General features: G+C 47.5%; 10 protein-coding genes across 10 annotated transcripts; 6 read left to right on the top strand and 4 right to left on the bottom strand.

Annotated features, from left to right (window-relative positions):
- Positions 1–486: 486 nt before the first annotated feature.
- EV420DRAFT_496450 (mitochondrial carrier domain-containing protein) lies at positions 487–1,893 on the top strand. The gene is made up of 7 exons (XM_060482373.1): positions 487–517; positions 580–751; positions 935–1,012; positions 1,069–1,097; positions 1,154–1,222; positions 1,286–1,436; positions 1,488–1,893. The coding sequence occupies exons 3-7, from the start codon at positions 970–972 to the stop codon at positions 1,775–1,777; spliced, it is 582 nt and encodes a 193-aa protein (XP_060329782.1). The 5' UTR covers positions 487–517; positions 580–751; positions 935–969; the 3' UTR covers positions 1,778–1,893.
- A 2,213-nt stretch (positions 1,894–4,106) lies between these two features.
- EV420DRAFT_1548399 (uncharacterized protein) lies at positions 4,107–4,873 on the top strand. Its single transcript, XM_060473390.1, has 2 exons — positions 4,107–4,202; positions 4,261–4,873. Exon 2 carries the CDS (start codon positions 4,421–4,423, stop codon positions 4,754–4,756), a length of 336 nt encoding a protein of 111 aa, XP_060329781.1. The 5' UTR covers positions 4,107–4,202; positions 4,261–4,420; the 3' UTR covers positions 4,757–4,873.
- A 2,051-nt stretch (positions 4,874–6,924) lies between these two features.
- On the top strand, positions 6,925–7,767 carry EV420DRAFT_1480540 (mitochondrial carrier domain-containing protein; the record flags this gene model as incomplete). Its single annotated transcript, XM_060469679.1, has 6 exons — positions 6,925–6,994; positions 7,118–7,231; positions 7,281–7,392; positions 7,445–7,511; positions 7,561–7,696; positions 7,757–7,767. 6 exons carry the CDS (start codon positions 6,925–6,927, stop codon positions 7,765–7,767), a joined length of 510 nt encoding a protein of 169 aa, XP_060329780.1.
- A 1,419-nt stretch (positions 7,768–9,186) lies between these two features.
- On the bottom strand, positions 9,187–10,643 carry EV420DRAFT_1688654 (uncharacterized protein; the record flags this gene model as incomplete). Its single annotated transcript, XM_060479308.1, has 5 exons — positions 9,187–9,870; positions 9,922–10,042; positions 10,098–10,138; positions 10,198–10,513; positions 10,581–10,643. The coding sequence occupies 5 exons, from the start codon at positions 10,641–10,643 to the stop codon at positions 9,557–9,559; spliced, it is 855 nt and encodes a 284-aa protein (XP_060329779.1). The 3' UTR covers positions 9,187–9,556.
- A 421-nt stretch (positions 10,644–11,064) lies between these two features.
- EV420DRAFT_1748628 (uncharacterized protein) lies at positions 11,065–12,529 on the top strand (the record flags this gene model as incomplete). The annotated part of the gene is made up of 7 exons (XM_060480249.1): positions 11,065–11,186; positions 11,326–11,345; positions 11,600–11,734; positions 11,789–11,951; positions 12,059–12,129; positions 12,213–12,263; positions 12,300–12,529. 7 exons carry the CDS (start codon positions 11,065–11,067, stop codon positions 12,425–12,427), a joined length of 690 nt encoding a protein of 229 aa, XP_060329778.1. The 3' UTR covers positions 12,428–12,529.
- Positions 12,530–13,705: 1,176 nt separating this feature from the next.
- On the bottom strand, positions 13,706–15,443 carry EV420DRAFT_1764858 (Alpha/Beta hydrolase protein; the record flags this gene model as incomplete). The annotated part of the gene is made up of 4 exons (XM_060480796.1): positions 13,706–14,823; positions 14,868–14,978; positions 15,032–15,310; positions 15,365–15,443. The coding sequence occupies 4 exons, from the start codon at positions 15,441–15,443 to the stop codon at positions 14,165–14,167; spliced, it is 1,128 nt and encodes a 375-aa protein (XP_060329777.1). The 3' UTR covers positions 13,706–14,164.
- Positions 15,444–16,030: 587 nt separating this feature from the next.
- On the bottom strand, positions 16,031–18,621 carry EV420DRAFT_496272 (cytochrome P450). Its single transcript, XM_060482372.1, has 15 exons — positions 18,340–18,621; positions 18,185–18,289; positions 18,001–18,132; positions 17,847–17,944; positions 17,700–17,793; positions 17,571–17,643; positions 17,281–17,513; positions 17,165–17,231; positions 16,913–17,099; positions 16,685–16,851; positions 16,523–16,624; positions 16,454–16,464; positions 16,374–16,398; positions 16,294–16,305; positions 16,031–16,243 (listed from the first exon to the last, which is right to left on the bottom strand). The coding sequence occupies exons 1-15, from the start codon at positions 18,413–18,415 to the stop codon at positions 16,066–16,068; spliced, it is 1,560 nt and encodes a 519-aa protein (XP_060329776.1). The 5' UTR covers positions 18,416–18,621; the 3' UTR covers positions 16,031–16,065.
- Positions 18,622–19,295: 674 nt separating this feature from the next.
- Positions 19,296–21,403, top strand: EV420DRAFT_496127 (aryl-alcohol dehydrogenase). Its single transcript, XM_060482371.1, has 15 exons — positions 19,296–19,417; positions 19,469–19,592; positions 19,642–19,678; positions 19,733–19,822; positions 19,873–19,971; positions 20,026–20,092; positions 20,150–20,187; positions 20,251–20,326; positions 20,392–20,406; positions 20,456–20,556; positions 20,618–20,712; positions 20,765–20,815; positions 20,867–20,940; positions 20,994–21,050; positions 21,104–21,403. Exons 1-15 carry the CDS (start codon positions 19,393–19,395, stop codon positions 21,181–21,183), a joined length of 1,029 nt encoding a protein of 342 aa, XP_060329775.1. The 5' UTR covers positions 19,296–19,392; the 3' UTR covers positions 21,184–21,403.
- Positions 21,404–21,547: 144 nt separating this feature from the next.
- On the bottom strand, positions 21,548–22,997 carry EV420DRAFT_496121 (Alpha/Beta hydrolase protein). Its single transcript, XM_060482370.1, has 4 exons — positions 22,786–22,997; positions 22,449–22,727; positions 22,289–22,399; positions 21,548–22,232 (listed from the first exon to the last, which is right to left on the bottom strand). Exons 1-4 carry the CDS (start codon positions 22,862–22,864, stop codon positions 21,574–21,576), a joined length of 1,128 nt encoding a protein of 375 aa, XP_060329774.1. The 5' UTR covers positions 22,865–22,997; the 3' UTR covers positions 21,548–21,573.
- A 664-nt stretch (positions 22,998–23,661) lies between these two features.
- EV420DRAFT_1621050 (uncharacterized protein) lies at positions 23,662–24,919 on the top strand (the record flags this gene model as incomplete). The annotated part of the gene is made up of 5 exons (XM_060475647.1): positions 23,662–23,857; positions 23,908–24,166; positions 24,219–24,367; positions 24,424–24,654; positions 24,708–24,919. The coding sequence occupies 5 exons, from the start codon at positions 23,662–23,664 to the stop codon at positions 24,917–24,919; spliced, it is 1,047 nt and encodes a 348-aa protein (XP_060329773.1).
- Between the last annotated feature and the right edge of the window lie 26 nt (positions 24,920–24,945).

Below are 24,945 nucleotides of genomic sequence, written 5' to 3'. Positions count from 1 at the left end.
TCTAGGAGATCGGTCCAAGGTAATGGTGCGAGTCGCAGAAGAAAGTTCATTAACGGAGTAGCAGCGGATGGAATGTGTAAAAAGTCACAATACAACCTCCTGTCCACTGCTATAGACCAAGCTAAGTCACATCTGTACACCTTTCCGATATTCGCAATTAAGATAGGCCGAAAGCAGAACCAAGTAGATCGCATTAACAGGAGGAGGGACTTGTAGGGATGTGCACTGTACCGTTACGGATGCGGCCGTAGACCGTATCAAAATTATTGTTCACGGTACGGTACGGTTGACGTCAAATCCGTACCGTTGTCCGTATACGGACAGTTTTACAGTGACGACGAATATCTGGAGTCAAGACGTGAGTGTTATTTGCTTCATTAAGATCATCCGTACTTACCTCGATGGTATTAGGCTATCCCTGGCCACTCCCTTGATGACCGTATTTTAACCGTATGAATACGGCCGTATTTTGGGTCGTCAAAGGTGGCCACGGTACGGGCCCGTATCCGTATCCACCGTACGTACCCATCGTAGTACGGATACGGTGTACATCCCTGATTTGAACGCTTCGTCAAAAAGGACTCCTTTACGGCTTCTACACGCAATTCTGCCAACCTTAACGGTGCCGTTTTTGGCGATTGTGGCGACGTTGGGGGGTAACAATCCCATACAAATGCTTATTGGTTGCCGCTCGGGTTATCATGTGATCAACTTGATTCCGCTTGAGGCCTAGAGGCCAATCTTAGCAAAGGTAATAGAAATCTTACTGAGCAATGTTCGTCGCGGTCGGGCGCCAGCACATGCATATCTCAAATTTTCTACCGCGGTAGTCAGAGTCAAGCGGGCTGCGGAGATGAAAGTAATCCGAGAGATTCTGAAAAGCTTTTTTTCATCGCTAATGCCTTCGTTCCATTTTTCACGGAAGCCACTCCAGCTTCATCCCTACTCTCACTTGTCCTATTCCCAACAATGTCTGACGTGAAGAAGGGCAAGACGCCCAAGGAATTTGCAGGTCCGCCGCTGTCGTCTTTGTTTTCTAGGCCGTACCCTCATCGTCACAATCCATAGTCGATTTCCTTATGGGCGGTGTCTTAGCTGTAAGCACCTATTCCTGCCTTTCATTTCTCTACGGAGTTCTCAATATTTTTTCTAGGCTGTCTCGAAGACCAGCGCTGCCCCAATTGAGCGGATTAAGCTAATGGTCCAGAACCAGGATGAAATGGTAACTTTTGCGTCTTGCACTCGCTTTTATTAGCCGATGACTCCTTGTCTTGTCCTCTTTCAGATCAAGCAAGGTCGTCTTTCCACTCCTTACAAGGGTGTTACCGATGCCTTCAAGCGTACCTATGCTGACGAAGGCCTCGTGGCACTGTGGAGAGGAAACACCGTCAACATCATTCGGTACTTCCCTACCCAGGCTCTGAATTTCGCCTTCAGTTTGTCGGACTTTTACCTTCGGTTGTCACGACTCTCATATCATTCCACAGAGGATTACTTCAAGTCTTTGTTCGGTTTCAAGAGGAACGAAGGCTACTGGAAGTGGTTCGCTGGCAACGTCGCTTCCAGTAGTGCCGCTGGTGCCTCCTCCCTCCTCTTCCTCTACTCTTTGGACTACGCTCGCACTCGTCTTGCCAACGACACCAAGTCTATTAAAGGTGGAGGAGAACGTCAGTTCAATGGCCTCGCTGACGTGTACAAAAAGACTTATGCTTCGGATGGCATTTTTTTTTTTTTTGAATCCTGTTGGTATGTGATGTACCGTAATCCTACACGCTAGTGTATGGTGGGATATTGCTACTTATCTATATCTCATCCATTTTTCTGTTCTACATTCCTATGCATGTTAACAAACGAGCTTCTCTGAGCTCAGTGCGAACCACATCGCGACCGCCTTCCCGTTTGCCTTGGCATCAGGGTGGTAAGGCGGTAGATCTATCGCCTTCTCTTCTTCGTTATGCACTTGCTGGTTCCATCTCTTTGTATGCTTTAGTCTTCCTTGTCTTCTTCACCTACTTCAACGTCGGGAAAGGTCCCAAATGTTGCCTCGAAGCGGCGTGTGTCATTGAGGTACTGGATCAAGTGGGGGATGTTCTCTCGGCACGCTAAAATGTGCTTGATTGTCATTGCTGATCCTCGGACACCTATAGACCTCTGTAGCACTTCTCGTTCATTCTGGTACGCTGGGCATCGTATGAGGTAGTGGTGGACAGATTCATTCGGGTAGGAGCATTTTGGGCATGCAGGGGATTCGACTCGTTGGATGTTGAAGAGATGATGGTTGAGCCCGATGTGTCCAGTCCGTAACTGCGTCATTATGCTGGTAATTTTGCGTGGCATGGAAGTGGCCAGCTTCCTATACCTGCTTGCAGCTCGCTGAGCAGTTGCTGAGTCGATATGTCGGAACCTGGAGTAGCGGGGCGACTTTCTCCAGGCCCTGTCAGCGTGATGTTTCTGCTTCGCGTAGAACACTCGGAGTAGCGATGATTTGTTGTAGGGGATTGGTTTGCGTAGTGGCGCAGGGAGTTTCTGCAGCTCACTAACATCGCCTCGGGCTGCTGTCTTCGCTTCTTCATCTGCCGCTTCATTGCCTGCTATGCCTTGATGTCCAGGTACCCATCGAATCTTGATGGAGATGCTGGGATGCCGCTTTAGTACCATGTCAATGCGCTTGTGGAATAGATCAAAGATGTGATGGGAAGGTGCTGGTCGTGAGAGAGTTGTTGCCTGAATAGCAGATGTGTTGTCAATGCTGAATGTTGCGCTTCGCACGTTTGTCATGCTTCGGAGTGGTTCCGTGCATAAGACCAGTGCCAGACCCTCGCCGTCATATACCTCGTGCTTCTGAGCTGATCCTACTCTCAGTCTCAGCGTCTTCACCCTTCTTCCATCGCGAAATACCACTGCTGCTGCTCCTATACCGCCATCTATACCTGATCCGTCTCCATATCCCTTTACCTTGCTGTTGTCTATCCTCTCCATTGCCATTGCCTCCTCCATTGATTCCGCTATCTCAATCTTGATTTTTGATCTCCATTGTGGTGGGAACCGCACCGCTTTGATCGTCTCTGTCCTGTCCGGTTGGATATCGAAGTCTCTTGTCAGTTCGTGTAGTGGGGATCGATGTCTTCTAACGTATCTGTTTGCTGCTCAGCGTATGGGTCTGTATAGTGGGTGTCCCGAGGGTAGGCATGCCATGCGTGCAAGCGCTCGGTGGCGATATACCTCCACTTGTCCTTGCATGGGGAGAAGGTTAGCATGTATATCCAGGACATCTGCAGCTGTTGTGCGCATGCCTCCCGTTATTAGAATGGCTGCCTTCCTCTGTATGGAGGACAGACAGTTCACGGTGCGGATGCTACTTTTCCCATCTTTCCTCTTCTTTTTCATCCTTCTCTGTGGGTTTAGAAACACGTCAGCAGCATATAGAATTCGTGGTATAGCAATGGAAATATAGGTTAACCGCATGCCCTCCCTGGTGACTCCTGAGCTCATGCGTGCAAGTCGTCGGAATTGGATTATCCAGTCATCAGCCTTCTTTATGGCAGCTGCGCCTTGCTCCTTCCACCGCAGTCCTGCATCGATGTAGACTCTGAGGAACTTTGCAACTGGTTTTGGTGCTATGAGGTGCTGGCCAATCTGGACTGGTGATCCTATATCCGGTTCTTGGTGCTTGGTGCCGTTCCCTTGTTGGGAAGTTATCTCCCGTGTTTTTGGCGTAAAGTCAACAAGCTGCCAATCAGTAAGTTCACCTCCGTGTGGTATGCATGGTATGCATGGCTTGTATATTAGATTTTGAGTCATGCATACCCATGCATCACCATGCCCAAATAATTTAGCCATGCAGACCACACTACCATGCAGTGGTGGTATAGTTGCATGGCTGCTATCCAAATATATTTCTCCTTGGCTGCATATAAGTTTAGCTTGGGACTGGTTTTCTTGTGCAGAAGTCCTTATATTTCTGGGTGTTCAGACACTGAACTGCTGAAGAACAACAATTCAGATATGTGTGATGTCATTGGGCATGGACCGGGCCGTGTTGCAAGCACGTCATCTGATCACGTGCATGTTGAACTTGCGAAATTTGATCGTTCAGAACTTGATCTCTTTCTTCCTCCTCCTCCTCTCGGCTTTTCCTTCTGCTAACACACAGCTCCTAGGCAGCCATTCTGTCGACCTCCACTGTTGCACTGTATAGCTTGGTAAGTCATTTTTAGCATGGATCTCCTCAGAGAAACTAAGCTTCACATCTCATGCTAGTCTAGCACGTTCTCGCTCCATCGCTGTTCCATGGCTCTCTCTTCCTAGCAGGCCGGTAACAATGCCTTTGCCAACGATGCTGGTACTACTTTGTGAAGGTCTGGGACTTCGTATGGTCTTGAATTAAATGTGGTAGTGCCGATAGCTTGTCAAGAAAGATATGACGGATGTAGAGGTGCGCATATTCTCTACAAGTTTGATCCTGACCTCATCTGCTGTTCTGTCTTGGCAATTCATGCTACGCATGGTCCAGTCAGCGTCACAATTTTCGAGTGCACCATGCGCCATACGTTATGGCCGGAAGGTGCATGTTAATTTTCCTGTATACAATACCCATGCACTCACCCAATTCCTCATAGTCTGCCCCAGCCTAATCTCCGCAGAGTGGGGTGCTAGTATAGACGATGATTTTCACCCATGGGTGAACGGGCAGGACCGTGATGTGTATTGCATGCTAGTTATTATTCTATACTACCCTGTATTATCTGCATGCTAAATAGAACGAATTTTAATTTTCCACTGCCTGATTCAGACCCGGAATTGATATGAAATTAAGTGGTGTAGCGGCATGGAACAGTCCGAACAGACATGGCACACAACTGCATGGTTAAGTATAATCTGCTATACAAGGTGCATAGAATTACGTAGGTACCTTATAGAGTCATGCACCTGTATAACGGTATAGCTTGCATGATTCGCATGGTGCCATGCGTACCATACGGATGTTAACTTACTGATGCAGTGGAACTTTGCTATCCCATACTCGCAGTTGTGTTCCTTCGCCCATTTGAGGATACCCCCTTCTCTCTCCATTACGTCTTTGATCTTCTGGTGTGTCTCTATGAATGTTTTCCCTTGTACCAAGATGGCCTTATCGTCAATGAATAGGTATCCTTCTTCATCCTCCTTGAGCCGTTTTACCACACTTGAGTTGTAGATGACATAGAGAATCTGTGAGAGGGGGTCGCCCTGATCTAAGCCGTTAGCTATATCAAAGATGATAGATTTGAAATCGTCAAAGGTAAGGATGGTTTTGCGCCCTTCGAGTCTCCTCTGTAGCCATTCCGTGTATGGAGCGGGAATGCCCAGTGCTAGCATTTCATGCACGAGCATGTCAATGTCTACACTTGGGAATGCGCCTTTGACGTCAAGGAATAGAACCGTAACGACTTCTCCTTTGTGCCATGCGTCTTTGATAGTTGAGATCAGGAGGTGAATGGAATCTGTCATGCAACGCCCCGGGCGTCCCCCAAAGTGCCTGTCTGGGAGTAGTCCCGTGAGTTCGCACCAAGCAACGAGGTCCTGGTTCATAGTTGCATGCAGGCCTCTGCCCCAACCATCAGACAGAATAATGGGTCGATAGGCATTGGGGTCCTCATAGTCTGGCTTCCCCGGTTTTCGCAGAATAATTGTGTTTGTTGCACTGAATGTTTCAGGGTATTCCTTAAGGGTAAATGTTGCCCGATATACAGGTCCTATACGTGGGGCAAGAAGGTCAGCACATCAGGAGAGCACACAGTTTGGTACTGTGCCCGGCTTAGTAGCCTTGAGGGGTTTCATTCTTCTGAATGCCCACTCGATCTGTTCATCTGTAATCAGCTGGAACTCCCATGCTGGTGGCGGGTAGCAGATATTATCTGGTACTGCCGATATAGGCGGTTTGGGAGGGAAAAAGGCAGATCGAAATACGTTACCCTTCTCTTCGTTCTCCTGTATTCTGTGGGTTGGTTGTCCTTGGGCCTTGACAACAAGGTCTGGTACTCTTGCTTGCCCTCCGTCTGATGATGGTTGTGATATGAAGCTGCATACCTCCCAAATGCTCCTGCTTCCAGCATTTTCCAACCATTCTGTCCAACAGGTCATCTTCGCCCCAGATAAAAGGCACTCTTGCAAGGCCTACCAGTGTGTCCTGAGGAAACAACATGAGCCTCTTTGTCATTCAGATGACACCATTTCAGGTGATGAGACCGGCAGGGGATTTTGTCCTCTTGGGCCATGCTAAGCTACTAACTTAACATGCCACAGCCCACTCTGATGTGGTACGAAGGACCAATTTGCACCCAGAGCTTCCCGTTCCCAGCCTGGCACTTCGTTTGACCATTGGAGGTCGTACGGATCCGCGATCCAAGCTGAGTCCACTGCCTTGCCATGCCAGCCACAGACCCGGACCATGTCATGACTAACCACCTTCCTTTGCCAAAGCGAACTTCAGAGGAGGCTGTGGGTGTCCTGCGACCATGTTGGTCTCGGATGGTTTTTAAAAGCATTCCCCACAATTATAGTTGCCTATCCCAAACCGAAAGTGGGGGGACCCTTTTATGGGATTTGGCAGATTTAATTTAGTGCATTGGAGCTCAGACACTTCCTCTGCAAACCTCCTTTGCCAAGGGAGGACTCCGTTGCGAGTTTAACGTCTAATTCTGACCATCAACCAAATGAGCTAGGCTCGGCTTATCGGCCAAAGGAAACCAGACCGTGCCAGGTGGCAAAAGCCGGCCCGGACACACCCAAATCTTTGAGCAGACATGCTCTATTGGGAAGGGGGGGTATGAGTTAGCCGTCGTAAGCGGGCCCAGGACAGCACAGCCAGTCTGCTGAATCAACCTCCTTTGCTAAGGGAGGACTACCCCAGTGTAGTTTTTCATCAAATTGCGGACGCAAATGATGCCCAGCCAGTCTGCTGATTTGATCTCCTTCGCTAAGGGAGCACACCAGTTGACGAGAGAGCCGTTTCGTTTTCAGTCCATCTGAGTGTGAAGGTAGCAAGGTAAGCTAGTGCGGAGCGCCAGATGGGCCTCCTCTATCCAGTCCGAGTGGCAATTTTCACCGTGGGAAAAAAGCTTGTGGTGATGGTCAGAGTTCAAGGAGCGGTCCTCGGATGGCATTATCGGTCTCTATCGTGGTTTCTTCCCTTCCATCCTTGGTATCGTCATCTATCATGGTCTCTACTTTGGTGGCTACGACTCACTCAGTAAGTGGATGGATCACTTCTTGTTCATTGTCTTTATGATGTCTCGCAGAGCCCGTTGTTCTCGTTGGTCCTCTTGAGGGTTCCTTCCTGACTTCATTCGGTCTTGGTTGGGGTGTCACTGTTGGTGCTAGTCTCCTTTCCTACCCTATTGATACTGTCCGGTACGTTCCTATTGTTTTCCCCCTATGAACCGAGATGTTCACATGTCTGCAGTTGTCGCATGATGATGACTTCCAGATCCGGTGTCAACTACAAGTCCACATTTGACGCTGGTTCTCAAGTATGCGGTCTTCATGAATGCACTTCCAGCATCTCACCATCTGTTATAGATCGTCGCCAAGGAGGGCGTCAAGTCGTTGTTCAAAGGTGCCGGTGCCAACATTCTCTGTAGTGTTGCTGGTGCTGGTGTGCTGGCTCTATATGATAAGCTTCAGGAAATCATGTTCGGCAAGGTCTACTCTGGAGGTCAGTATGACTGATTGTTCCATGATATCCTTGTCCTTGTCTCTAACACATTGTATCCAGGATCCGGTTAAATGACATAATGGAATAGTACACTGTCATACTCACATCTTTACCATTTTCTTTGCTATGATTCTTACATCATTCAATTCAATTAGCATCCTGTTAGATATCCATATCTTGGCAGCTATTCTTTAAAGGGCCTAGGACAGAGCGATATTCCATATTTAAATCGATATCTTCTAGCAGCTGACTTTCTGAATACGTGCCTCGATCTGACCTTGTCATTTTTAGATTTTTCCCTTGCCTAGCTATCACTGCTCATTGGTTCAGGCGTAAGAATACACACACAACTGGATGCGTTACCGCAGGACCCCATGTCGGTGGGATTATTTTCCCTATCCTCATGCACTGACAGGCTATGGTCTAGTTACCAATTATTTTTGTTGAGGTATTGTAACAACTTTCTAGTACACCGATGGTTCATGACCTATGGAAGAATAAATCAACAATTCAATGATTTACGGGTCCTAGCAAAGCAGATCACAAGAAACACTTATTAGAAGCCATAGCGCACCATAAGAGGTGGAATAGATTAGTCGTAAGAGAAAGAAAAAAGCTGGACATCCGATGCGCAAGGAACGTTGATATGAACGTCGAAGCCTACTTGCTGACTCAGCCCGCTGGATCTAAAACAGGCACGAGGACCCTGGATAATGCCTATAGAGCTTCGATCCGGAAAATGCCCTTTTCCGGGATTTTTGGAGTCTTGAAACGACCCTGTTTTCCGGGTTTTGCCTGAGACCTGACCTCCCAGAAGCCAATTTCCGGGGTTTTTGGCACTATACCTGGATTTTTTCCTCCCACATTCTGTTGAGATGCCGAAGTGCCGGAGGCTTTTTCCCTCCTATTTTGAATGATTTTCATCCAAAAATGCACTTTCCACAAGCAGGCTTGGTCTTCGGCATGCGGTGCTCAACTCGCCAACTCGGCATGGCTAGATCCTAAACCCGACGTCCCAGACCAGTCAAAAATCCGGGATTTGGCACCATACCTTGCATGAGATTGTCGAATTTCCGGGACAAAATGCATCATAGATGGTGGCCTGAATGAGTCGAAAATCCGGGATTGGGATCATACCTTTGGTCCAAAATGGCCAAAAATCCGGGATATGGGATCAGAGCTTTGTAGGGATTATCCGGGGTCCTCAGGCACGAATGTCGGAGGTCACAGTCACGCTCGTTGCTCTTCTCCTGACTATCATGAGGGCACTATTGCTTGCGATACCGTCGACGTGCAAATGAATTATACAACTCGATTATTCCTCTTGACACATCGTCCTGTCAGGAAATCGTCCAGCCCGAAAGTTGTGTTTTTCCTCGCGATTTAGGCAAACAAAAAAGAAGCCGCCGTGATGGCATTTGATTGAGAGGGTGCGTTTTTATGTATATCAGGAAAATATTTTTAACTGATAGACCCGATTACTTGTGGTAGACAATACCTTTCTCAAGTTCCAGGTGACCTGACACGCCTTTCAGTGCTGGACTGGAGAAAGGGTCTTGCGTTACATATTTATGTCCAGAATGTTCGTCATTTTTGATTCTGTTGTTTATACTTACACGTCTACGTACCGTAGGTGTCTTCTGGATATCTTTCTAGATCCGTTTCTGCTCTGAGTCAGCACAGTACAGGTGAAACGACCGAGGATGCGGATGCCATACCTACAAGGTATATATACTGTCGGGATGAAGTTTACGAGTACGGATAAAAGAAAAAGTCCATAACGAGCGGTGTACAATATAGGTAATTGAGGCAGGTAAGAGTCGGGTATCATGTGTCTCATTCAACATTTCGTGAGTCTTGTCAGAATCCGGGTAAGGCATCTCTGATGTTTCTCCATACATGCCCTGTCCACCATGCCTTCGAAGCTATTATCAAGTCAGCTTCTTCTGATGACATCCTTGAGCTGTGTGCTTCATGTCCGCATCGACCGAGCCCAAAATCTATCTGCTTCTGCATATATGTCGCATCTGGATCGTCTAGCGAGTTGACCTGTATTGCTTCTTTCCCATACATCGCCGCGATTTCACGAAGCGTCGCCGATTGTCCCTCCAATCGGAAGACCTGATTCGCTAGTTGTGAGATGGAATACGACGTTAGCACATGCCCAATGAAGCCTGCATAAAAGTGTCGGCGCCTCAAGGAAAGGTAGGAGAAAGTCCACACACCCGCGATGTCAATAATTGACGTGAAGGACGCCTGAACGTTTCCCGATCCAATAATTGAAACCTTTCCAGGAGCGGAAGAAGATGCGACAAGCCAGGGAATTCCCTCAGCACATATGCCAACCTGCAGTTGTTTCATCGACATCAGCGGATATCAATAACACCATTACGATAAGTACCAATACTCTTGTAGTTGGAAGGCCGATTCTAGTTATATATTCTGCACAATGAGAAAAATGTGTTCAGCCACGGTCACAGCGGCGTGGGGAGAGAACTCACGAGCATAACCTTCTCGGACTATAGACGTGCTTTGAGTATACCCTGGGAGCGGAAAGCCAAAGTCGTTAGGAATAAAAAGCTTAACGCCGGCCTGCTTGGCAGCATCCCCGATCCCGGGTTGAAGGTCAAGAGCGTCACCATGAAGACAGCTGACAACTATTTCCGCGCCATAGGTAGTGAATGATGAAATTAGACTGCGCTTGTCCCTATAGTCCGAGCGAACGATGATGGAGCCTCTGGGTATCTCCTCCGAAGTTGAGGAAGAGTCTCGTGAAGATGCGAATACGATGACATACGCTCCGCGTACAAGAAGTTGCTACATTTTTGGCGTGAAGTTGTCAATAAATCATCGGAGCATCTATGGATGAAACATAGCAGCACACCTCAGTGATACGTCTTGAGAGATTGCCGGTGCCGATAACTGCAGCTACGATGATAAGAGGCATTGCAGGCGAACTCGATGACAGTTCTGAAGGATTTTCTGCCCGTCCATTTTATCTTAACTCACTAAATATGATCTCATTTTAACGTAGCGGGCGCCAAATCAAATTCTAATGAAAGATCTACCCTGCGATGTATGTATGAGGAGCTACCTATAAATTTGCAATATGCCATGGCCCGTGAGTCCAGCTTCAATGACTCACTGATAGCGAAAATATTCCACGAGACGGATGCTGAGCATGAATCATAAATTTGTTGTCAACGGGCCTTGTCAAAGATATCAGGGTAATGTACGCTTCCTCTGTTGAGCACATGTGAAGACTTTGAGGGGAAATTTTAGATCAGACACCAGTAGATTGCAACGGCAACCGCGTGAAGAGTCCGTCGTCCGAAAATATATTTGGTAATGTTTGCAACCACGAAAAAATGGCGTGTAGAAGGCCCGGTTCAGCGGAAGACTGTTTTTATACCCCATCTGGCATAGCAGATGCCAGCTCCATGGCAACATCCTTAATTTCGATGAACGAGCACACTCCTAAATCGAAAGAGTAAGTAAAAATAGGGGAATTTGAGATAATTAACCGCAAATTTACCGGTAAAGGCCGGAACGGGATATTAAAATTCCCCGAGACACCGGAAGCCTCTTTCGTATGTTTCCCGTAAACTCCGTCACTTAGCCTTACCAAGGTCCTTGGCACACGCACAAAGTATGTAGCTGGAGATTACCGCCCACACACTTTGCGATGCCACGGCCGGCGTCTTGTATCAGTAAGGAAATCATAGCAAGCCTGAGCTATTTCGGATTTTATGAATCCTGACGGCATGCATGCAGTAGTCGGTTCGTTCTTTCACACCAATTTCTGAGGACCCTGTTTCTCATGAAGGCAGAGCAACGTTTTTCCCCATCACTCGATCCTCATTACTGAATCAGACTGATCAGCATTGAAACCGGCGTCTTCAGGGCCAGCGGCTATCGGGATCTCAGTAGATCCGGTATTCAGTTGTCCTTACAAAGTCGCCGGATGCTTTATATCCTGGCGCTGGTGTTGTTCGCTAGTCAATTTTGGAGGCTATTTACCACAGTATAATCGCACGAGTGAGTACGTGTACGTGTCATCAGCCAGGGACACTGAATCCTAGTCTACACCAGGACATGAAGAGCAGGAGATTTGTTGGGCGATGGTAATGCTGAACAGAAAAGCGTGGCGACTTCCGTCCTGGAGACACATCAGAAATACCTCCGTTTTCACTGACGATGCGAAGTCTCAGCGCTCAGATGGCCGCCCAAGGACAATCATACGGGTCAATTTCAGGTACGCAGACATCACGACGGTTACGAACACTGGGTTTGATATTGGGAGATGTCCCCTCCATCTCAGTCTCTCTCCGCATGTTCATTCACAACGTCATATTGATGCAGCCTCCGGTCCAGAACATTACTCAATGGGACTCCGTTCTCGGTAGTTGTTTCTCTCGACTACGGAGCCTGGGGTTTAATTTGTCTGCCATTGAGAGTGCTGGTTGACGCAAGATATTCTACAAACCACACCCCATGATACAAGCAACATTTCCAGGCTTTCGAAGCATCTTCGACGGCTTTGTCGGGTCAACCCGATCGTCGTTCGGTGTGTAATAAGCGGTACCGCCGTTCCTTTGTTTAGAAACCAATAGCCACGGCACTATTCTGTATGACGGCAGGCAGCTCAAATGTGGGGATCGTCAGCTCGGTCACCCTGATTCTATGGATCTTTCTCAGAGTCTCGCGGGTATCACGATTATGCCTGCCTGACAAACCATTCGCTTAGCCCTGCATTGAATACGCGGCTGTATAGTTTTTACGGGTCATAACCAGAGTCTTTAAGCATACAAATAAGTCCCAAACTTTCCCAACACGTGTGTTCTCTATTTCCAATACTTTGTCCTCTGCGTATAGAATTGTTCGAGATTGAGTTATGTGGCAGGTTGAGTACCGGTCATGAATACCATAGCCAAATGTAGGCCCTGGGACAATGAATTTGATGGTAGAAATGAGAAATGATACGTCGAAAAATACATGGCCACGACCTAGATGCAGAAATCTTAAATCTCCAGGGCATACTAATCCCGCATTGGCAGCGTTCGGAAAGCGAGGAATGCACTGAGTTTCCCGTATTTGGTGCGACAGGGTCGAAGGAAGCGGAGTAAGGCTCTGATAATCATTAATCATCACCGATTCATGCCGCCACATGCCAGTGTAGCAACAAACCCGTTCTCCTGAGGACACCACTAGAAAAATTCATCGTCATGTCAATGTCTCATTGAAGCAGACTGCTTTGATGGGATGCCATTATGTGGCCAGTATTGCAACCAAGCGGGCTTCAAGTACGCGCAAGGATACGAAAAATAGGTCCTCTATGAGCAGGCTGGTTGCAACAGGCTGTAATAGCAATATGCGTTATGGCCCTGGAGAGACATTCTGTGATCAATAAGGACGTAATGTTCGAGTTCGTACGGTGCTATGATGGCGTTGAATAATCAATGAGTAGGCCAAGAAGGAAAAAAAATCCACATGCAAGGGCACGACCAGAAGAGCTACGGGTTTAAGGCGCCATTTTCCGAACTCGACTAACTGAAGCGGTGCATCGAATACCGAAATCGTTGGAGTCTGAAAACGACGCAGTCAAACCCAGCAGAGGTGGTACAAAGCAAGCGCCTAGAGCAGATTTGAGGCACGGCAAGAGCACAGACAATTTGAGTGGGAGCCCGTCAGCTTCCCGAAGCATGAAAATAAATGACTCACGGCGTTTTCCCTGTCTGCCAGGTGAAACAGTATGAAAGCTGTCGGTATAGTAACCCTTTTCAGCAAAAAGACCCGAAACTTCGCCATTTCACTAAGAGTCAGGGATAATGTTCGCAATTAGCCACATAAATGGGATCAGCCTTGCTGCAGTGCGAAACTCAATTTCACCTGTGGTATAAAACCGGTGCAGTCGAACTTTTTGATTTGAGTTCGAGGTGGCACTGCCACATCGGAGAATCGGACCGATCAGAGTCGGAGTCTCGGCGGGACTCCAACTCACTACCAATTCATACGACCACCACGACTACGTAGTCTACGGTTCTGTTGCGCTTGTCGAATCCGGTCTCAAATCGTATTGCCTCACCATTATTTTTGCGGCTTCTAGAGTCGTTGGGCGCGTTGGTCCTGGATTGATTGCTCACTGACTGGAGGGTAAGGGTTCTTTTCGGAAGTATGAGTTCAATCGTTGTCTCGGTTGGATATCTGCTCGATCATAAATGAGCATCGCCGTCATGCCAATCGATCGTAAATTTTCTGATCTGATTTCCTGCCTCAGTTCTTCGTATCCAGCGACCCCTGATACTTTTCTTTAGGTATAAAATTATCTGTGCCACGACCTTACCAAGTAGGAGCGGAAGGAACTGGTGTAGCGACTTTAAAAATCAATCTTATACTAACACAAATTTACAAAGGTTCAGTACATGAAGTAGACGATCGTCGAGGGAACCACGTCTGCACCCGATCTTCTCATTTCTCAGCTCTCCCCTCCCCGAACGTATCCCCCACCCAATCCACAATCACTCCCGCCAATTCCTGTACGGGCCTCTTCTCCAATGCAAGCTTAAACAAAGCGCTATCATGCACACCATCCTTCTGCACGACAAACTTCACATCTGGGTGCTGCTCCTTCATATGCTCCTCATAAAACAGGACATGCGAGTCGGTGACACACTCTGCCCCGCCTGAGGTGAGAAGGATACGTTCCGTCACCTTCTCGATGCCGGAAAACCACGTCTTTGGCGCTTTGGATGGCTCTATGTACACCATATCCGCCTCGGGGACGCCCTCAAGGGGGATTGTGCCCCATGCTCGGATCGTATTTGCCGACAAGATGTCAGTCTCATTATTGCAAGCTGGGCCCATTCCAATATCGCCACTGGGAGAGAGCCAAGGAGACGAAATGAATGCACCTCGGAAGCGAGAGGGCGTTGCAGAGGGCAAGTTTATGCGCTCGACAGAAGCTAGAGGGTGAAGAATGTGAGAGAAGATCTGTAATACGAGATTCCCTCCTGCCGAGTCTCCGGCGACCAGAATGTTTTCAGGTTTAACGCCCGATTTGAAAAGATGCTCGAGTCCAGATTTGGCTTCGCGGAGCTGGCTTGGGAACTTCCCAGGTGGGATGAGATCTGTTTGAATGTCAGAGATGTTAACGCCTCGGGTTCACACATACTGTATGACATGACAGCGATGCCAATGTGTATGTTCTTGGATTCCAATTCGACTTGTGCGTGCCTCCAGAAGGTTAGGAACGAATCCCAGAACGGTAAAACGAACCCGCCACCTTTGAACTTGGCATCAAATCCCAGAATGTCCATAGTCATAAGGCCTGCATACCGTGGCAATAGAATATCACCTTGTCCGTACGTTTGGGACCAATCCATAACAGCCTTGCGCCTTCTTCGGGAAGGTCCTCGATATCAACCGGCAGCTTGTTCTTCTGAGCCCACTTCTTGTAGATATTGACGCTGAGGCCTGCAATGAACTGCAGCTCAGCAACGGAAAAATTATCGGTAGCAAATCTCGTTTGAGCATGTGAGATGGCAAGCTTGAGTGTCTTCTTTCGTAGATTCGGGGAGAATGGATAAGTGATTACTATCCACAGGGAATAAAGAGCTGGGAATTTAAATAAGCGACCAAGAACACAAAATTGGGACAGTGGGGGCATACGCAACACAACCATCGTCAAAGAGTGTACCTTGAGCTTTTGTCGGAAGGATATCTGTCCATATTGGTCGGGGGAGGACATAGCTGTTGGCTGGGAAGAGGGAAGACTAACGATCGATGGGACGTTACATATGTAACAAGAATGCCAATTGTTGAGAAAAGAATTGGGTCACATTTATGATCAGCTGCTCCTGCTTCGCATCGAAGTCCTACTGGCCGGTTACTTAAGTATACTGGGTGGGTCGCGATTATTGATAGCAGTTGCTATTGACCGGAGTTTCCACTCAGTTTGAATTAAGTTCTTGATTCCCTTACAGGGAACCTCCTCGTCATACTAGTCAACGTCACTCTCAGACGCGACAGGGCGTGTGCGATGGTCCGACTCTCTGAATCAAACAGGTTGATATCATTCTCAGTCAGTATGCAAAATTTATGGATCCTTCGCAGGTTGATATATCAATAAGGCCTCGCTGGACTTGAGGATCCGTTGCTGTTCTTGGCACGGTTCAGCCCTCCGAAGATGTTTGTCATCGTATAATGCTTGAAATGTATGAAGGGAGGAAGCGAAGGGATCTGATCGTAGAGTCTATCCGAAAGATAGAAATCATTTATTTATACCAGACAATTTGTGTCTACCTTTCACAGAGATAGTACTACTGAGTCACAGTCCCATCGACGACATAGCCAAGTACCCGATCACAGACCTACTTATTAAGTGCGATTATACGCAACGGAATTTGTGGACCTTCCTCTGCCTTTCCAGGAACTATGGGGGTCAAACCCGCACCAACAGGACCGTGCTGCAATTTAGAAGCACCATTCGGCATACTAAATTCGAAGTTATCCAAGAGCTCTGTGACCACAGATTGCAGTTCCATGACACTATAAAACAATCAGATCTCAGAAAATATGGAAAGCTGATCTGTTCTCACGCAAATCGCCATCTGCATGTGTGCCAGTGAGCGGTTATAGTCAGGCGTGAACTTTTACTTGTGGTGCTGAAGGCACTCACCCAATGCATCCACGAATACCGGCACCTATCGTAGTACAATCATCAACAAAGGTCGTGAACAGAAAAATACGATTACTTACTGAAGGTCATCCTGCCATGCGATCGCAGTAATATCAGTATGAGAAACACATAAAACGGATAAACCGTACAGATTCGCATAAACCCCAAGAGAAGTTTGCTTGATGCCCCGACCGTCAACGAACCGGCCAGGATTCCACTCTTCCGCATCGTTACCCCAGACAGATGGAAGCCTAAAACCGACCCCGAATAAAATTAATGACTCTCCAGCTACAAAGAAACGTTTCACATACCGATTGTAAGTGTATACAGAAGCCATGATGACCTGTCCCTTGGAAATAGGAATCTGTGAGCATAATTTCCCATCCGAAGTCGTGATAGGCTCCGCGAGGGGCAGAACGTCGTCCTGGGCTGATTCACGAGACAGGGCATACACTAGAGGATGGAGACGGAGAGCCTCCTATTTTAGTACATGAATTAGCACTTGGAAGCTGGCGCTGTATCATAAAAGGGAAACTCACTTTAATACACGCATTTAGCCAGACCATTGAATCATAGTCATTGGAGGTAAGCGCGCCTGAGGTGTTCGATTTTATTTGAGTAATTTCCGCACGTATTTTCACTTGATCCTCAGGGTAAAGACTTAGCTCGTAAAGAAGCCAAGCCATGGTGTTTGCGGTCGTGTCATGACCAGCTATAATAAAAGTCCTGTCGAATTCACATTCAGTCAGTCAATAGAAGTAGGTGCGTTGCGCGGAGCCAAACCAACTTACGCAAGCTGAGAGTCGATTTCTATATCATTCATCTTCTTCTTCGTATCGTCGTTTAGATAAGAAATTGCTGAGATAAGATGAGACAGAGTTGCAATGACGAAATTCACACTGCATACCAAGAACATTGACAACATCCTTCTCAGCAGGATTGACATCATTGACCGCTTCTTTCAGTTGTTTCTCGAATATAGGCCGGGATACCTTCATTGCAACATCTCTAAACCAGTTCACCCGCTTGGTCTCTCTACTGGGTAGCCATTCGAGCACTGAAAGCAACCATTCGGAGAGTAAACGCCAGAGTGCGGAGTACAGAAGTTTCAATGATGTAGGCCACATTCCAGCTTCGGTACTATTGAAACAAAAAGAGTATACAAGATGTGCCACAAATAGAGAGGTTGATGCATACAAGATATTATTGAGTGCCATCATGAGCTCGGTTTCTCCATTGTTGAGCGAATCGAAATGATATCGGAAAGAGGCTAGAGGGTGTGCTATAAACGAACTGAATGTCAATGAATGTAAGAGAAAACCGTACTGATGCCTATGATATCCAGCGCAGCCTTGCTCGTCCACTCAAGCACATTGACCACCCCACCATCCGTGGCGCGTTCATTTAACTTCTCGGTAAGCTAGGGTGTTCGAATGAGACATTAGAATTTTAAAGTCGATGCGTCTGCCGTACCTTCATGGCTGACGCTTGGAAGACTGTCAGGAAGAGCCGGAGCTGGGAAGCTGCAAAAGCTGGGCCAGGAATCTTCCGCTGGCGTTGATGAATATCACCTGAAACTCCAATTACACAGGGAGGCTTGACGATGACATAGAACTCGTTTACATACCTGCCACAGCAGCTAAGCCTTCTCCCGTGAGCGCCTTAATGGTGCGACGGACGTCTCTTGTCTTTGGGAATCGATATCCAGAAGAATGGAAAATGTACTGCAGTGCCTTAGGGTCACCGACAGACAAAATATCTTGTTGCATTGAATGTTAGGGTCGTTAACAAAGGATAGGCAAGTTGAACACCTACCGCGAAGCATCCTTTAGTGCGGTATACGGCGCCGTACTGTTGACGCCATTTCGTCTCCAAGTCACCTACATGTTCACGATTGTGAAGGAGGTATTCATGACCTGGTCAACAAGCATTAGCAAAAAGTTAAACGACGCGAAGTGAAACAAACCTAAGAGAAATGAGGGGCTTGACGGTCCACGAATACTATGTACCGCAGATCTACGCCTCTTGAAGCGCCGGAACATGAAGGTAAGAAGAAATGCGACTGTAGGGACGACGATATAGTATGAGATGGACTACATGATGACGGTGTACGACTTTAAAAAATGCTCTGAAGAGGATGCCATTAAATACTTGTATAAGTAGACCGTTGAGCATTCTGTAAAGAAGTTCTTGAGGTCGTTGAAAACGTCGATTGGATGTGATGATTACAGCAGGATGGCCCGTTGAACAATTGTACCTATGTCAGGATTTTCCCAATCCAGTCGTTTGTTTGAGCAGACCTGTATGAGAGAAGTACTCGGCCCTGCTTTATTGGTCGATGAGTAATCACAAGTGACCTATCGGCCCAACACAAGAGAACTCAATCCCACCTTACCATGTGTAGAAGAAGCTGCAAACCTCGCTTCATTAACGGGAATACAGAGTCCTTGGCGCACTATGCTGCTAGTCGGAAGGTTCCTGCTGAGCAGGGTGTATGAAGCCATCCCAAACACTCAACAAAAAGAAGAAAAAAAAGAATCTGCAAATCAAATTTCATTCCATTACGTCGGCCCGGCACGATCATGAGGGACGGGACGTGCCAAAACAATGCCGAAAATTGCAATGCGTTTTCCTCTGGTATTATATACCGTGCCGTTCGGAAATTATGGTGCATCACCCAGCCTCCGAGTCAGTCATCAAGTCATACGATTCGCTTGTCAGAGCCCAGGCGAAGTGTTGAGGTGAGAAAAATAGGGAGTTCTTGGCTGGCCTTTAGAAACATCGAAACATCGAAAGGTCTCAACTTTCAAGTTGGTCTCAAGTGAGTCCCTTCCTGCGGTACGTGACCTCAGAAGCCTCCCATATGAGTCCTTCAGTGTCGGAAACCACAAGCCGTATCTGCATGTCATTCGTGACCCTCTGCCGTAGACTGTCGTGTCGCTCCGGCACGGAAATTCCATGTTGTATATAAACATCCTTGGGGCTCAGCTGGACAACACCATCCTCTGTCGTTTCCAACATGCGTCCCACTACTATGCAGTATGGTGTGCAAGTTCTTTTCGTCTTTACACTCGTGCTCATGATATTATCTCCAGTTCGTCTTGGAAACTCTGGCTTGAAGGTATCCAAGATCATCCTAGGATGCATGTCCTACGGCAATCCCGCCTGGCAAGGATGGGTGCTACCGGAGGAAGAAGGTATCAAGCATATCAAGGCTGCGTTCGTACTCCCTCGTCGGTTCTATTCAATATATTGACCTGGTTCGTAGCTACGATGCTGGAATCAATACTTTCGACACTGCCAACGCAAGCATCCCAGTAATTCTGAATGCCTCTTGACTAATTCATTTTTCCTCATAGATTTATTCTAACGGGCAGTCCGAAGTCACACTCGGAAAGGCGATCAAGCAGCACAACTTGGCACGCGAAGAAATCGTCGTGATGACCAAAGTACGTAGATGCTCAATCACATTGAAGCGACGCCGACTGAGTTTTTCCAGGTCTTCTGTACAGTCGGGCAAGAGCCTGAAGAACTATATGTGACCTCCGCTGATAGCGAAAAGAATGGATACGTGAACCAGCATGGTCTCAGCAGAAAGGTTCGTTCGCGCCAAGCATTTCTCTGGAGACAAATGCGCTGAGGTTGCGTGAAGCACATCTTCGACAGTGTCAAGCATAGCTTGAAACGTTTACAACTCGAATATATTGATGTCCTACAATGTGGGTGCCAGTCCGTTGCTATTCTCATTCGACTTTTCTCTAACGCCGTGTTTGAAGGCCATCGATTCGATCCCGATACGCCTGTTTCTGAAACGGTGAATTGATCTTTGTACAATATTTTTACGCCGCCGGTGCTTATAATACGCTTATACAACTAGATGCAAGCCTTTCACGACGTCGTCAAGGCCGGATATGTCAGATATATTGGCATGTCTTCTTGTTACGCGTGGCAGTGTGAGTTACCAGTAGGCTTATTTCACTGCTGCTGCTGCATACTCATTATTGTGCTTGCGCATCAGTCCATGTCATGCAGAGTATGTGATATTTCTTTTCTAGTACTATCAAACTGACACTTGGCTGTAGATTATGCGATTCAACATAATTTGACCCCCTTCGTATCAATGCAGAATCATCACAACCTTCTCTATCGGGAAGAAGAGCGTGAGATGTTCCCTACTCTCAAGGTACAGTCCGGCTGTCATACTTCTCCTCAGAGTTTTTGTTCAAGACATTTGCACAATATAGCATTTCGGAGTCGGCTCCATTCCATGGTCTCCTCTTGCTCGAGGTATGCTCACACGGCCCATCCAGCAAGAGACCAAGCGTACGGAGACAGATCTGTAAGTGATTTAGCGTGAAAACTGTCCTACGTCCAGCTCAGATCTTCTCAAGTTGGGCAACAATCTACAAGGCCGGTGATGCTACCGAAATAATTATCAAACGGTGCATCTTTTCCCCCTTTTACCGTGATTCGACCAACTAAAGTTATCGTAGTGTCGAAGAGATAGCAAAAAGGCGCGGTATTTCGATGGCCCAAGTCGCCGTTGCGTATTCCATGGGTAAAGAGGGTTCGGTATCTTTTGTTTTTATACTCTCTGCAATTGTTAACGTACCGTTGTAGGTATCTCTGCCCCGATTGTTGGGACGACATCATTGGCCAACCTTGAAGATCTCATTGGTATGTCTTCTAATTTTTTGTGCATTGCTCCTGGTGATAGAATGGTGTTCTAGGCGCCATCGGGGTCGCACTGACTGAAGAAGAAGTTAAGTATCTCGAGGAGCCATACAAGCCCCTCCCGATCATGCATTGAAAGAGCATGCTTGGGACGGGCGTGTGAGGGACTGAAATGGCTTCGTCATCCTCCGTGGCGGTTACCAGCCATTATTTCTTCTTTAATCGAGTGCGAATAGATACGAGACAGTCTTCGAGTGAATAAGATACATGTAATGCCAATCGAGCGAGTATTTTCGTTTGAATGCATACCCCTCGAACTACTGGGGCGTCAAGGATAAAGACACAAACCTCCGTTTCGCAGGGTGCATTATTTCCTTACCATTCAGTTCCTATATATGTCACCAAGCAAGCGTACAACATAGATCTCAAACGCTCGTCGACACCCAACTGCAACCGTAACAGCAGCATACATTGACAAATGTTCCAATATCCAAATAATATCTCCGCAACAAACCCTCCCAGTATCTCACGTCGCCAAAGCACCCTCCCCAAACGTATCCGCCACCCAATCCACGATGACCCCCGCCAACTCTTGTACAGGCCGTTTCTCCAAAGCGAGCTCAAACAAAACACTATCGTGCACTCCATCCTTCTGTACCACAAACTTCACATCCGGGTGCTGTTCCTTCAGATACTCCTCATGGAACTGCACATGCGAATCTGTGATACACTCTGCTCCACCTGACGTGACAAGGATGTGCTCCACCACCTTCTCGATACCGGAGAACCACGTCTTTGGCGCTTTGGCTGGTTCTATGAACGGAAGATCCGCCTCGGGGACGTCCTTGAGGGGTATTTTGCCCCACGTTTGGTATGTACTTGCCGCTAGGACGTCGGTTTTGTTGTTACTAGCTGGGCCCATTCCGATGTCGCCGCTGGGGGAGACCCAAGGAGATGAGAGGAACGCGCCTCGGAAGTGAGAGGGAGCTTCGGAGGGAAAGTTTATGCGCTCAACGGAAGCGAGAGGGTGGAGTATGTGAGAGAAGATCTGGAGTACGAGGTTCCCTCCTGCAGAGTCCCCAGCGAGCAGAATGTTTTCAGGCTTAACGCCTGATTTGAAGAGGTGCTCGAGCCCAGATTTGGCTTCGCGGAGCTGGCTTGGGAATTTCCCGGGTGGAATGAGATCTGTTTGGGTGTTTGTCAGAGATGTTGATATGTCGAGTTGGGTTGGAAAGACGTACTGTACGACATGAGAACGATCCCGATGTTTACGTTCTTGGCTTCCAATTCGACTTGTGCGTGCCTCCAGAAGGTTAGGAACGAATCCCAGAACGGTAAAACGAACCCGCCACCTATATTGATTTGGCAACAAACTCCGGATTGTCGATAAAGGATGCGTACCGTGGCAATAGAATATCACCTTGTCCGTACGTTTAGGACCGATCCAACACAGTCTCGCGCCTTCTTCGGGAAGGTCCTCGATATCAACCGGCAGCTTGCTCTTCTTTGCCCATGACTTGTAGATGTCGACGCCGAGGCCTGCGATGAACTGCAGCTCGGGGACAGAAAAGTTATCGGTACCAAATCTTGTTTGGGCATGGGAGATGGCAAGCTTGAGTGTCTTCTTTCGTAGGGTCGGAGAGAATGGATAGGTTATTGCTGTCCATAGCGAATAAAGAGCTGAGAATTTACTAAGTAAGCAAGCAGGGTCACAAAATCGCGATTACGACAGGCATACGTAGCACAATCGTCCCCAAAGAGTACACCTTGAGCTTTTGTCGGAAGGAGATTTGTCCATATTGGCTGGGGGAGGACATAACTGTTGGCTGGGAAGAGGGAAGACCAACGTTCGACTCGGATGGGACGTTACATATGTAATAAGGATTCAATTGTTGAGAAAACGAGCAAGCATCTGGTCACATTCATGATCAGCTGCTCCTGCTTCGGTTGTAATCCCCACTAGGTGTCCATGCTGACATGATGTACCCGGAAACAATGCTGTTTCTCAGAGAGAATGATGCCAGGAAATACTTGAGATCTCGTGAATGCCATGGTCAGGGTCTCCGTTTCCATACTTTCGATGTTATTGCCCCTTGTACAGCGAGTTTGAACAGCCATGTATGCAGAGATAAGGCACAAATGGTAGAGTCAATGTGGCATCATGGCGGTTGTTGACCAAGAAAGGGCTGAGAAAGGGCGTTGATCGGCCCTTCATCTGATTACGTTTTTTGAACCCGTGTCTCCCGTGTCCTAGCAGATTTAATAGAAATTACCTTTGCAATGCCATATGAGTCTGCTATTATCATCAACACGCAGTTATCATTCTTCTACGAATCTTAGGAGTGATTCTAATTTCTAGCAAGTTCTCATAGGTCTCACATAGGACAGCATAAACTAGAAAATTCCAAGAGACTTTAGAGTGGGAATCTTTGCTCGAACAGCATCCATCGTGCACTGGCCAGTGAAAGCGATCTCACGTGCAGTTGAAGATACCGCCATGACTGTCGCTTGTCGGGACGCGAGTGCCACATTCGGAAGGGTGGCCCAATTTGGAATTCGAACGGCTGTCGGGGCCGTGTGTGCTTGGCGTATTTCTTGTCCTCTTACCGTCACCATGGACTCCTCCGCCGTCAACGCCAACATCAGTGTCGACGACTTCGACAGTATCCTGCTCTATTCTCCTGACCAGTCCGTATGGACAACGCCGGATCCGTCAAGTTCTGACTTCAATGCGGCTTCGAGCCAATGGTGGATGGGAACATACCATGCGACTGAGACAATAAATGCTTCAATAAGTTTCAATTTTACTGGTATTTTCACTTTTTTCAAAGTTTCCGAGCGTTTTCTGGATGACTTACAGGGCCGGCAATATACATCTATGGCAATTCGGGCCCAAATTACGGATCGTACGAGGTCACCATCGACTCGAACACGACGACTTTGAGCGCGTATTCGTCAAGTAACGCGTCACTACCACATCTTCTATATGGAAGCAACGCTCTGGAGTATGCCAATCACACGTTGACTCTTAAGAATGTCGGAGCCAAGGGTAGTGACGGCGGCGGAAACGGGTTTCTATTTGACTTCCTCCAAATGACGGTACAGCTTGCACCCGAAGGGTGAGTGTGCATATATGCGCTATTCTTTGTCGTATTAACATTGGCACAATAGGGCGACAGTCACAAACAGGACCCTCCAAGAGACGGACTCGTCAATTACGTATACTGGTGTATGGGGGAACAACACCTCCCCCGCTTTTAGCGGAGGAGGCTCAACGTACACGAATGAGAACCTGGCCTCGTTCTCATTGAACTTCCAGGGTAAGTCCTCATCCGAATTTCTCTTCCACCTTGACTCAGAGTACCGGTTGCACTAGGCTCGGCCATTTACGTATTTGGCGACAAGAAGAATGATCATCGAGAGTACAACGTCTATCTCGACAACGGGACTGCCCAGACATTTAATGGCACATCTGGCTGTGGAGGAGCGTTTGGACAAACGTGCGAGCAGCAACAACCTTGTTTAAAATTCTTTGCCTCCAATCTTGGTGGATCCGTACATTCGCTAAAGATCGAGAATTTGGCTGGGGTTAATCAGTCGTATTTTGGTACGATCTTGCTTTATCCTTTACTTGAGTATCACAAGCTGACGGAGGGATAGATTTCGACAGTATTGTCTTGTCTGTTCCATCGGAGTATGCTCCCCGAGAGTTATCTAATTCTTCTCCGTCAAGCAACGCATCTGCAACGTCCTCCTCGACTTCCTCGACTTCTACTAGCCCGTCCAATGGTGTAAACCCGCTTATGGCATGGAATCCAATGTTGCTCCTCTTCATGGCCTTTATTTACTTGTTGAAGCCACGTCTTCACTAAAACTCTGAACATTCAGACTTTAACTT

This window comes from Desarmillaria tabescens (genome assembly GCF_030435595.1).
Source record: "Desarmillaria tabescens strain CCBAS 213 chromosome Unknown EV420scaffold_21, whole genome shotgun sequence".
Taxonomy (NCBI): Eukaryota; Fungi; Basidiomycota; class Agaricomycetes; order Agaricales; family Physalacriaceae; genus Desarmillaria; species Desarmillaria tabescens.
This window is presented reverse-complemented; position numbering and strand designations above follow the sequence as displayed.